The sequence below is a fragment of the Eupeodes corollae genome, chromosome 1 (assembly GCF_945859685.1).
Source record: "Eupeodes corollae chromosome 1, idEupCoro1.1, whole genome shotgun sequence".
Classification (NCBI taxonomy): Eukaryota; Metazoa; Arthropoda; class Insecta; order Diptera; family Syrphidae; genus Eupeodes; species Eupeodes corollae.
The window spans coordinates 300,902,866-300,915,389 of NC_079147.1; the positions used below are offsets into that span (position 1 = coordinate 300,902,866).

A 12,524-nucleotide genomic window follows, 5' to 3' on the forward strand; every position below is an offset into this window, starting at 1 on the left:
TAAAAGAGATTTACATAAGTATTTCTGTAAGCGATAGCTTCAATAACGAAGCGGATAAGAACTTTCCAACCACACTAACCATTAAGAATTGAGTAACTCACTTCTGTAGGAAGAAAGCTTTTTCTAAAGTATAATCGTCGAATTTCTTGGAGTATTGGACATCTTGCTAGAAAGTGATAAACGTTTTCGATTTGATTAAAGTTACAGAGATTACAATTATGATTTATATCAACCCTATGGGGTCTGTAATTTAGCTCTAGCATTTCAGTTCGGATCTTGAATATTAACCTCATCTTTGAACGGCATGTAACAACGCTAAAGTGCAATCGTGAGTACTTTTCTTTGAAGATTATTATCACATCTCTTTAAAACTTTGACAGTATAGTCCGCATTTCCCTTAAGGTTTTTAAGAAAATTGGAGGTAGTCCAGATTCGATATACATACATAGCATAGTTAGGTGTGTTTAAAGGGTCCTTAAATACCCGTTTGAAGAAATATCTCTGGATAACTTCAAACTCTTCACATACTTCGTAACCGTACACTTCATAAGCATAACAGAGTGAACATTTAATTGTTTCATCAAATACTTTGAAATTTACCATCGCGTCGGTTTAATAAATTTGTTATTAAAAAAACTTGACCAAATCCAGTTAATGGCTGATTTCGCAACTGGTGTTTTATCTTTTATATGAGATCGTATGTTTAAATTTTGTGTAATTGTAAATCCTAAGTATTTAAAATGTTCAACTACCCTTATTCTTTCACCATTAATGTTCCAAGAACGGTAATTTCTGACATTACGATTATGAGATCTAAAAACCATAATCTTCGACTTTGAAGTATTAATTTGAAGATCCCAAGAGTTACAATACTGGTTGAGTTTGTTAATTTGCAGTTGTAGAGTTACCAGATCATCAGTAAGAATGGCAAGGTCATCCGCATATAAAAGCACCTTAATAAGCAAATCACCATAATATATATAGACCCCCGGGAACACTGTCTCCAATGTCGTTCATAAAAAGTGAGAAGAGCAAAGGACTCAAAATGCAACCTTGCGGGACACCCACTTCTGTCTTAAATTGCTGCGAAGAGGTTCTACCATTAGAAACAACCGCTGTTGTAGTTGAAAGAAGTTAATAGCTAGTTTAAAAAGTAATAGTTTTCTATTTAGGTATAGTATCAAAGGCAGCTTTAAAATCTATAAAAACAAGCATAGAGATTAGTTTTCTTATCCAAAAAACGTTTAGCGACATTAGTTAGAGTAAAAATTTGATCAACTGTAGAGAGGGTAGCTCGAAACTCAGCCTGAAAACAACTTATTTTTTTGTTTGTTTCAACCCAAGGTACAAGTCTTAGATATACAGAGCATCTGAGTTAACAGTTTTCGTAATGAATTGAGAACAGAGATACATCTGTAATTTTCGGGGAGATTAGGATCTCCTTTTTTATACATCGCTAAAATGGATGGCTCTTCGAAATTCGTTTCTTCGTTGTTGAACACTCGGTTAAGTAGGAACAATATATGTTCTAAAAATTGTGAGCTGGCATTTTTCAAAAACTCGCCTTATTGTTTTTCATTTTTTCTAAGGCAAAAAGTAGTTCTGGCATTGAGAACGAAGAGTCTAGTTCTTCGATGTAAATAAAAGGTAACGCAAAACACATGTAAGATTAGTAAGGATCTACTTTTGTAAGTTTTTCGAAATATGTGCCCATAATTTCGATATTGATTGGAAAAACATTCGATCTATTTCGGTTATCTAAAATTTTTACGTTTTTCCATTGAACCATATTAAGAGTTATTTTTCCACATACTGCTTTTTAAAAGTATTATTCGCCTGCAGATAAAGATATTTAAAGGCTGAGGTGTTAGTTTTCCTAAAAAGTTTCGACCATTTAAAAGATATTTCTTTTCTTTTTCTTTTTTTTTTGATTCAGATTTTGCCTATAAATATCATATTTTTTATCAATTCAACGCAATTTTGAATAACTGGTATCGTTTTGTTCCTGAAAATTAATTAGTTGAGATTTAAACTCATAAGAGACACAAAAGGGAAGATGTAATGAATAGTAGGCAGGGATAACGTTGAAATCTTTTACAATATCAAGCCAGTCACCTTTGGCTAACCAATTATCGACAATAGAGCAACCTTGACTGCTAATAAAAGTAAGGTTTTTTAGATTATCACTTTTTGATACTCCGTTCAAGACAAAAAAAAAAAAAAAAATCCTCAATTAACTCGATTAAGTAATTACCATTCGAGTTTTTACAGTTATCAAATGAGTTTCTTCTACACGGGAGATGCTCAACATTCATAAAAGGTGCGTTTTGAAATTCCCCCATCCGACCGTTTCGATCCCCGATTATTAAAATGATTTCATTATCCTGTGTTAACAAAAAATTTGTTGAGCTTCAAACTCGAGGTTCCATTTATCAAAATTCAAATAAATTGAGATAAATAGTTAATGTTTCGTGTTGATGAAACAATGTATTATAACTTTGTTTTCACTAACTTTATACTTAATTTGAAGTTCTGTCGTAGTATTCCTTATTCCACATAAAATTCACCCACTAGTTGTCGCTTTGAACTGAATGAGGTTTAATTTTCGAATTTTAACCACTGCATTGGAATATAGTTGCTTTTAAATTCTTCAAAATTTTACAGGCCTAAAATGGGAATAGTCTTAGCACTTTGATATTATTTTTTAAAATCATTCTAATTCAGAGAAAGGGGAACTTCATATCAAACATTTCAAAAATTAACAGACATTTTCGAAAACTACTGAGGAAGAAGTAATTCTATACAAGAAGAGCTACGCAGAAATGTCCATAAGATACAGGGGGACTAGTTTTAGTTTAGTTTTATTGACTTATAAAAATAATAATAAGTTTAAACATTCTTTGCTTATTTTAACAAAAAGTCTATTGGTTTGGCATAAAAGCCGTCTACCAGGCTGGCATACTTTAACCCTAGAATGCATATGGGGTGAGATAGCACCCTACTTCAAAAATAAAAGTGTTATATTTTTTAAAATCAAAGCCGTTATTTTTGAAGTGTGCCATGACTTTTATTTATTTCGTTGCTACTTTAGTGTAATGACTATTACACCAATAAAACAATTAGGATTTAGTCGAAGACTAATAAATAATATATCTTTTATTAAAATTACTAAAAGGAAAAGTAATATATACTTTACGAAGACGCACACTGAACTGAGCTAATAAATTTGTCGTGGCAACAGAATCTGCTTTCTCTTTCTTATTTTTGGCGCTGCTACTTTTGTGGCTTGTGATGTGTTGGTAATGTTTGCGACACTGATGGAGTTGCCATGCCACACTACGTTAGATCTGAAAGATGTTTAGTGCATTTTCTCTAGTCTAACTGAAGATATCGTGTTCTCTGTTCTCACAAAATGAAGATGAAGACGTCTTAGATGACGTAAAGCCGGATTCTGAAGAAGACGATGAAATCATGCCAAGTGATTGCGAAGATAAAGAAAATTCAGAAGAAAGGCAACACTGGGGAGTTATCTTAGGTAAAAAAGGATACCGTTGGACGACACAGCCTTCATCTTCTACTGGCCGGACAGCGGCGAGAAATATAGTTTTGAAAATGCCGGATTATAAAGGTGAAGAAAAATTCGTAACATCAGAGGTTGAAGCATGGAATCTACTTTTCGATGATGCTGTATTCGAAGCTTTAGTAAGAAATACTAACATCTAGATCAGCAACCAGCGTCAAAAAAGTATTCCACCAGCTGATTCTCTATCGCCTTCAACGTCTGCCCAACATCCAACTTCCGGAATCATGATCGACACAACAGAAGAAGAGATTCGTGCTGTGATTGGTTTACTCTATATTGCTGGAGTGCAAAAGCAAGGTCGAAGGAATACCAGGGACATGTGGACTACAAAGTGCTAACCAATTTTCCAGGCTATAATTGAACTCAACCGGTTTGAATTTTTAATTAATTGCATCCGATTTGATGACCGGGAAACGAGATGTCGCTCGGATAAACTGGCACAATTTTTATTCAAACTGTTCAAAATATTATACACCCCACGAGTATTGTACGATTGATGAGCAGCATTTGGGATTCAGATGTAATTGTCCTTTTAAAATATATATTCCATCGAAGCCAGACAAATACGGCTTAAAAATTATAACGATGCGTGATTCCCGCACATATTATATGGTATCTGGGATTCCTTACGTTGGGAAAGAAGAAAGAAGATCAAATGACCCCATACCGCTGCAGTTGGTACGCAAGATAAGTGAAAGCATTCATGGTACGGGAAGGAATTTAACCATGGACAATTGGTTCACATCAATTCAGTTGGTTGAAACAATGCTAGCGCAGCATAATCTTACTGTAGTCGGAACGTTGAGGAAAAATAAAGTTGAAGTACCAACATCCTTCTTACCCAACCGAAAAAAGGAAGTACTCTCCTCGCAGTTTGCTTTCAAGGACAAAATTACCTTGGTTTTCTTCACACCAAAAAAAGCAAAGGAGTTTTGCTGGTACCCTCGCTCCACAAAAGCAAAGAGGTTGATTCTGTGACAAGTAAGCCTGAGGTCATCGAGTTTTATAATCAAACAAAAGGTGGCGTTGACACGTTTGACCAGCTGGCTCATAATTACTCCGTTGCCAGAAAGACTCGTAGGTGGCCTATGAGGTATTTTTTTGAGATGCTCGACCAGGCGGGAATCAATGCAATGGTTCTCTATTCAATAGGAAACAATTACAAAAATAAAAAAACATAAGCGCAGCATCTTTTTGCAAAATTTAGGTTTGTCTTCAGCAAAACCATATATGCAAAAGCTTTTGTAACAAAGTATCCACAGCCATTTGAGGGGTACCATCGATCCTCATAATAACGGGGGTTAAAGGAATTTCGTAAAGTATTTTGGAGTTCATTGAGGAAGTGGCTGGGAAGTATTAAAATATCGAAATTGCATTGTAAACGAAAATTTAAAACACATCTTCTCTTTCACAACAGTTGCATAAGGTACACATAATTGGTAACTCTGGTCGGTGTGGTATGAAATTGAGGTTCAATAATTCACCCCTTAATCGAAAGATTGTACTTACTAATTCCGTAGAATGGTTAGCTAAAAAGTTTGTTCTTTCATTTAAGTAGTGGTCCAATTTACTATAGTACAACCTGTACTGCGAATTCTGCGCTTCTTCCATGAATTTATGTTACATTCAGTTTCCTTTTTTCTTTAGCAATTCATCAAATTTTGGTTTTAGCGATTCCACTTGCTCTTCAACTGTAAATACCAGGTTTACTCCACATTCGGATGCCAGTTTCTTCCGCTCTTGGACACATCCTCCTTTAATCGACAATAAATGCATAAGTACTATTTTTGGTGTTCTCTGGTCATGCATTGCTAATACTCGTATTATGTAGTTGAAATGAAGCTTAAGAGTATCCAAAAACACAGGCGGAGTACTAGTCTCCAAATGAATAATATAGTTTGGGGAACAAGCGCGGGTATTCTAAAAAGTCTTTTAATAAAGTAACGTAGAAACTTCTCCACTGTTTCAAACGATCGGTAACCCCATGCTTGTGCTCTATATAGAAGAATGGTTGTTGCAGTTGCACGAAATATCACTTGCTTTGATGTATTTGAAATACTCTTCGTATTTATGCAGCTGCCCCAAACAGAGCAGATAGCACGCTTTGCATCTGCTAGTTTTTTCATATTGGAATTCGATGAAATCAACACTCCCAGATATTTATACTCCTTTACGATTTCTATTTGCTGTTCGTTAAACGCCCACTTCTCAATCCGTGAATATCTTCCTCCGCCACTTCTTAAGATCATCATTTTAGATTTAACGAAGTTGACAGATAGATTCCAACTCTTACAATAACTTCCTAATCTGTTGATCATAAGCTGCATGCCATCAACTGTCTCTGCGAGGAAAACGATGTCATCTGCAAATAATAACCCTGGAATGTTCGTCTGACGGAGCTCAATTCCACCTTTTTTTGTATAAGATAAACAGTAGTGTGCTAAGAACGCACCCATGCTTTATTCCTACTGCTGTTTCGAAATCTTCGGAAAGACATTTTCCATCCCATCAATACACTTATCATTTTTGATGATATCCCTAATACCAGGAAAGGAAACATAGAAGAGTGCTTCTCGTGGTATGGAGTCAAAGGCTGCTTTGAAAGTCGACAAAGAAAGCATAAAGTTTTGTATTCCTATTTTTGTATATCTCTGTTAAGTTTAACAACGAAATTATTTGGTCAACAGTCAAATAGCCTCTCCTGAAGCCAGCTTGGAACTCATGCAAAATATGATACATAATTGTTTTCAGGAAGTTATCAGGGGGACTATTATCCCCATTCTTTCCACTCTTCATGCCTTTTTATGAGTTAGGAAAACATCTCGTTTTCGAATAAAAACATACTGACCTGAAAGACAATGTTAACTACTAAATTCATCCCGCCCTTAATCCTCGTTCACATCAGGCATGTCAATTCAATGCAAATTTTAACGGAAGGAACCCATTCAAAGCTTTATTTGTCCTTACCAATTGAAAAGCTTTTACAAAACATAAAAACACAAATAAAAAGAGGTAATTTAATTCATAAAATACTTTCTATATTTTTCTATTTCAAACTTAAAAACTAAAAAAATAGGTTCATAGCTTATTCATATACATTTTCCTTCATTTTCTTCTGTCATAAAAATAACTTTTTATTATACAAATTCCAATCAAATGTAAATTTATATTGAAAAAGCTACCATATCAATTCTAACATTTCTTAAATTCTATTCACTTGTATACTTTTTATATCTAACATTATCACACACTCTTTGATTGCCATTGCGTCAGCAGTACAATCCTCGTCCTTCATTCTCTTCGACATAATGACGGATATATTCTATTTGCGAGGGTGTCAGACCCAATTTGTCGGCTTCCTCTAGGAATCCTTTTACTCCCCCAGCTCCGGCAATGAAACCATTTAGTTTCGTTCCGACAAATGAAGTTTGTAGTAACTCAGATGTAGTAAGACCCAGAGATTGGCAGAGATCCTTGTGTCCTTGAAGGCGATATTTTTGGTGATAACTGAAGGATTGAAAAATTATTTATAGAAAAACCATCACAAAAAACCTTTTATCATTTTCAAAACTCACTCTTCAGCTGGCCAGAATTCATTGGCAGGAGAAATCTCTGTGTAGATTTTCTCATGCGATCGAATCTTCTGCTCGGCGATTTTCGATGCTTCAGCAATTTCTTTTTGTTCCTCGTTGTGGTACAAAATCAACGACATGTATTGCCTCTTGATTGGCGTGCATAGTCCATATTCGTGGTTGTTCCAAAATAGATGCAACAGCTGTTTGAATGTGATAACCTTTGGATCGAAATCGATTTGCAAGACCTCAGTATGATCACCTCTGTTTGGTAAGAGAAAATAAAAGGAACATCATGCATTGCATTTAACCATCTCCAACTTACAAGCTTCTATACTTTGGTGCATTTAGGGTACCACCGGAATAACCGACAGTTGTTCGAACAATACCCTTGGTTCCGCCATAAAGTGATTCGGCTCCCCAAAAGCAACCCATTCCGAAGGTAGCCGTTTCCACGGGAATGTCCAATTTATGAACCGGTGTGATGTTTAACTCTTTTTGTTCATTTTTAACGATGGACTGTAAGATGGACGAAAAAAAGAAAACACATTGTTAGCACAATCAAGATGAAATGATTTGGATGGTTATTAAGAATGTTTACAGGACAAACGCAGTTCTGCTCGGGGGAAAATATTGAAAAACGCTCAGTTGTATTTTTACTACTTGTTGTACAGAGCGATGACATAAGATTGCAAGCAATTAAAGCTGCAACAGGACAAAGGCCCAAAATTGACATAGTTTGTGATTTGATTACAAACAAATTAGGAGAACTTCTTGAAGGAAGACCTAAAAACACAACAGTTTGAACTTAACTGACGTTCTTCTTTGAAGACAGGAAAAGGTTGCATCATTCAAGAAATAAAACACAAAAAAAAAAAACATAAACAAAACGAGTCATCTTCGAGGGAATTTCTATAGCTCTGATTTTGAAAAAAACCAACTGAGAGAGAAGAATACGTGCGACTTGACTGGTAGACGCGTAGACGGTAGTACCTTTTAACATTGGTTCTACTCTTTGAAGCAAAACGGAAACTTGGAAGAGAAATAAACGATAAAAATGCTTATGGAAGGTAGAGGGTGTCTCTTAAATGGTGATATTGAAAATGAGTAAACTGAGGCACACGTTTATTGTAGGTTTTTGTTATTTTTAAAATAAAACTACGACGACGCGACGTTTCAAAAATGATGACCCTTTTTCAAAAAATATAACAAAATAAGAACAGAAATGTTGGATTTTCAGAATTTGAAAAAAAAATATTGAAACAAACTAGAAGAGAACATTTATAGCACTTATATGTTAAGCATATTTTTTTTTTGAATTTATAATTATTTCTTATTAGAATCCGAACAATTTTTTTGTTTTTCAAGGCATTTTTTAAAGGCCGAAATACTGTTCTTTTCAGAATTTTGTTTAATCAAAATTTTGTACGAGACTGTTTCATCTCAATGCCGTAGGTATTTGCTAAATTCTGTATTTTCAAACACTGTAAACCAAGAATACTGTATCCAAAAATTGCTGTAATTCATGATACTAAACACAAAATTTTGAATAAACTGAATTTTTAAATACAAAATTTTGACCATACAATATTTTGTCTGTACACAATAGGCGTATAGTATTTTGAAACCAACCCAGTTTTGAAAGCAGTGAGTCGATTTTCGCAAATTTTTACAACTTGCTTTATTTTAAGGTTTAAAAACATTTCTACAAAGTTTTTGAAATGTTCCCCATGTTAAAAGAAAAGAATCTGTTTCTATAAAATCTGATACAAATTTAAGGGACAAAAACATTTGTGAGAGGGAGAGGGTCAAAATGCTGTTTTTTAAAATATTGTATGGTAAAAATTCTGTATTCTACTGTATGGTCATAATACTGTATGATTGATGTTTTGTATTTTAAAATACTGTACTACTTTTAAAATACTGTATCTCAAAATGCTGCATATTCAAAATACTGTATCTCATAATACTGTACAGGAAATGCTGGAACTTTTGACAGATCGATTTGTTTGTTGTAATTGTTTATGCAATTGTTGATTATAAGAGGAACAATTATTTTAAAAATGTTAGAGAGTTACAAACAATTAAAAAGAAGAAAATGGAAAAATGAAGAAATAAGAAGAATAAACTATTTACTTTGTTTTTTTTTTTCAAATATTCTGTTTTCAAAATTCTGTATTTGAAAATGCTGTTAATAGGCTGAAAAACAAATTTTGATACTAAAAAAATGAGCACTTTTTCATATTAACGATTTTATTTACAGCATTTTGAATTACAGAATTTCGAAATACAGACTTTCAAAATACAGAATTTAGAGATACAGTATTTTGATCATCAGTAATTTGAAATAAATTATTTGAGATACAGTATTTTGAACCCGTCCCGTTGTGGGATCTATTTTACTTAGAGTGATATTTTTTAAAGTTAATTAAAGACAAATTTGTATATGGGGTTATTGAGATGTGTTTTAAGTTTGAATATCCTAAAGAAAGAAGAGGCTGGGATGCGACTCACACTGATAAATTCCCATCCGATCTTTCTATTTGTCTTGCTTAAGAGTTTGTATGTTTTCGTGTTGGGTTAAAAAAGTTGTCAGTTCTTAAAAAAATTAAAATTACCAACAATATTTTTCAAAAAAAAAGTTTAGTTTGAAAATCTAGTTTTGTTAAATATATTTTTAGTCGAAAAAAAATGTTAACAATTTTTTACAACGAACGAAATTAATTTAAGAGATATCAAAAACCGAACATCAATTTTTACCAAATTTGCGTACTATTTTTTGTGGATTAAAAACGGACTATTGGATTTTTATAAAAAAAACTGAATATCGAAAACAATATTTCCTGTGAAATAAAAAGAGTTTGAAAACAATATTTTAAATTTTTAAAAGCTTTTTGAGTCGTAAGTAAATTTTTAACAAGTTTTAGTATTGTTTTTTTGCTAGGTTTTTATTTTTTGTAAAAAAAATTGTCAATTCGATTTTTCTCAAAATTTTACTGAATGTTGACAACAATATTTTTTAATAGATAAAAGTAGTTTAAAGCCAATATCTCAAAGTTTGGAAAAGGTATTTGAGTCGAAAACCACTTTAAAAAAAAAAAACTGTCAATTCGATTTTTTTAAAAATTTGACTGAATGTTAGCAACAGTATTTTTTAAAAGATAAATTTTCTTTTAAGTTTTAATTTTTTGTAAGAAAACTGTCAATTTGATTTTTTTCAAAATTTGACTGAATGTTAGCAACAGTATTTTTTAAAAGATAAATGTGATGTAATAAATGACAATATCTCAAATTTTTGAAAAGTTATTTTAGTCGAAAATCAATTTTAAGCTACTTTTATTAATTTTTTTGTTTAGGATTTTATTTTTTATAGAAAAAACTGTATATTCGATTTTTCTCAAAATTTTGTCAGATGTTAAAAACTTTATTTTTTGTTGCACAAAATTTTTTTGGGAGATAAAATCATTTTGTATTCGTAAAATTTTCAATGAGAACATTTTTTCTGTCAGTTTTTTTGAATTATAAAAAAATTGTTAGTTGGATTTTTTCAAAAAATATACTTGATTGGAAACACGTTATAAAATATTATATAATATTTAATCATGAGATATTTAGAGTTAGCCAAAATGTTCACATTTATTTTTAAACTGCTATGGTAAAAAAAAAAACACCCACGCAATTGTCTTGAGATCGTTTTCTGCATCTTTTTGTCATATTATCTGTATAATCAAATTTATTTGAAGTCGATATCTTTTATGGTACTTGAGCTATGGACGAAGAAAAAACGTCAAAAACGTGCATACCCACGCACAGATATCTTTCTAAAAATCTTTTATTTCGACTCTAGGGACCTTGAAACGTCGAGAAATGTCAAAATTTTTAATTTGACAAATTGGACCCACTACAATAACTTCTTATGGGATTTAAATAATTTTATTCAACCAAGAAAAACATTTTATCAATCTGGTAAAATTTTGAAAAAAAATCGAATAGACATAACTTAAAGTTGGTAAAAATTGAAAATTAAATACGAAAACCTACAATAACAACAAAAAACTGATAAGAAATGGTTTTCGACTCAAATATTTAGAAAACAAGGAAAAATATTGACCTCAAATTATTTATCTCAGACAAAATATTATTAAACTGCTTAGGCATCATAATTTCACAGACTCTAGCAAGTACGTTGAATCTACATAATTTCAAAACACAAATGTTCATATCTATCATAACGTCTTAACAATCATCTTAACGTCAATATTTATCATAATATATGTATATCTGGGTACAAAATTTATAAAAACAGACAATTGGTTTTTAAAAGTTTCAAAATTCCTAACTTGTTCCTTCAAACACGAATATTATTTAAATGCGTGACTAATTTAAATTGTAACTAAGAATATTTGTAAACTAAACAAAATTTACAAAAAAAAAACATAAAACACGATGGCAACTCTTTTGATTTATTTATCAAGGTCAAACGCTGTAATTTGGCGTGAAAGCTAAAGAGTCGCACGACTGCTCGTGTCCGAGAAGAAGCGAATAAAAACACAAAACTAAGAGAATAATAAAAAAAAAACAATGACGCTAATAATTTCGAGTTAGTTATGTGAGAATAAAAATCAGGTAATAGTTTCTTAAGCTTATTTGTTATGGACAAGAAGACTGAAAAATCAATTATATTGTAATTATTTCACCACAAGCTATAACCACAGAGAATCTAATAAGACTTCTATAATATTCTTTTTTGTTGTAATGCATGACACATCATTTTATTTTATATTTTATAACCTCGAATCATGCTTAGGTATTTGCTTACAGCATAAGCTACGTCACTGGCAAAAAGAATTTGCTTTCGCAAAAATTGCAAATCACTCAACATAATCGACAAAAGTCTATTTTCAATTGATTCAAAAACTAAAAACTAAACAGGAAACACTTTAAATGCCAACAAACGGCGGATGTAAACTAAACTAAGATACAAATGCGTGAAATTACCTTAAAGCTATTAAAAAATCGCTTAAACATGTTCGAAGTTAACATTAAAAAACTAAACTAATCGAAAAATGAACCACACACGACCAAGACAAGTCTTAAACTATCTGACTGAATTCTGAAACGACTCTCAATTCAATGACCACTTCGCAAGTCACAGAGCAAGGTATCTGAATCTTTTTGAATGAAAAGTTTCATATGGTAGGAATAAGTTAATACAAAAAGTTAGTGAGAATGAGAAAATGGTTAATAATTTTGTTTTTGGCGAAAATTGTGCCTTAAAAGCTTTATGAATCTTTAGGGCTTTTATAGGAAGAATTATAAATATTTTTATAGTTGAATTTATAGGACTTACCTGGTCCTTTACACTTGGA

The 12,524-nt window shown here is 32.1% G+C and overlaps 1 protein-coding gene across 3 annotated transcripts; it reads right to left on the minus strand.

The window, feature by feature from the left end:
* Positions 1 to 6,599: 6,599 nt before the first annotated feature.
* On the minus strand, positions 6,600 to 12,312 carry LOC129941676 (peptide methionine sulfoxide reductase). 3 transcript variants are annotated; one of them, XM_056050372.1, is made up of 4 exons: positions 12,154 to 12,312; positions 7,481 to 7,674; positions 7,159 to 7,419; positions 6,600 to 7,090 (listed from the first exon to the last, which is right to left on the minus strand). In XM_056050372.1, exons 1-4 carry the CDS (start codon positions 12,196 to 12,198, stop codon positions 6,853 to 6,855), a joined length of 738 nt encoding a protein of 245 aa, XP_055906347.1. In that variant the 5' UTR covers positions 12,199 to 12,312; the 3' UTR covers positions 6,600 to 6,852. The 3 variants fall into 3 exon arrangements, with proteins under 3 accessions (XP_055906347.1, XP_055906346.1, XP_055906345.1); XM_056050371.1 differs by lacking the exon at positions 12,154 to 12,312 and adding an exon at positions 7,757 to 7,967 and having other exon boundaries at positions 7,493 to 7,674; XM_056050370.1 differs by lacking the exon at positions 12,154 to 12,312 and adding an exon at positions 7,757 to 7,962.
* Between the last annotated feature and the right edge of the window lie 212 nt (positions 12,313 to 12,524).

Bases quoted from the DNA above. Each gene is read 5' to 3' on its own strand.
- LOC129941676 (XM_056050370.1), bottom strand. From the start codon at position 7,891: ATGTCAATTTTGGGCCTTTGTCCTGTTGCAGCTTTAATTGCTTGCAAT. The intron at 7,675-7,756 runs GTAAACATTCTT...TCCATCTTACAG, and splicing joins AGCAGAACTGCGTTTGTCCT to TCCATCGTTAAAAATGAACA. The intron at 7,091-7,158 runs GTGAGTTTTGAA...TCAATCCTTCAG, and splicing joins GAATTCTGGCCAGCTGAAGA to TTATCACCAAAAATATCGCC.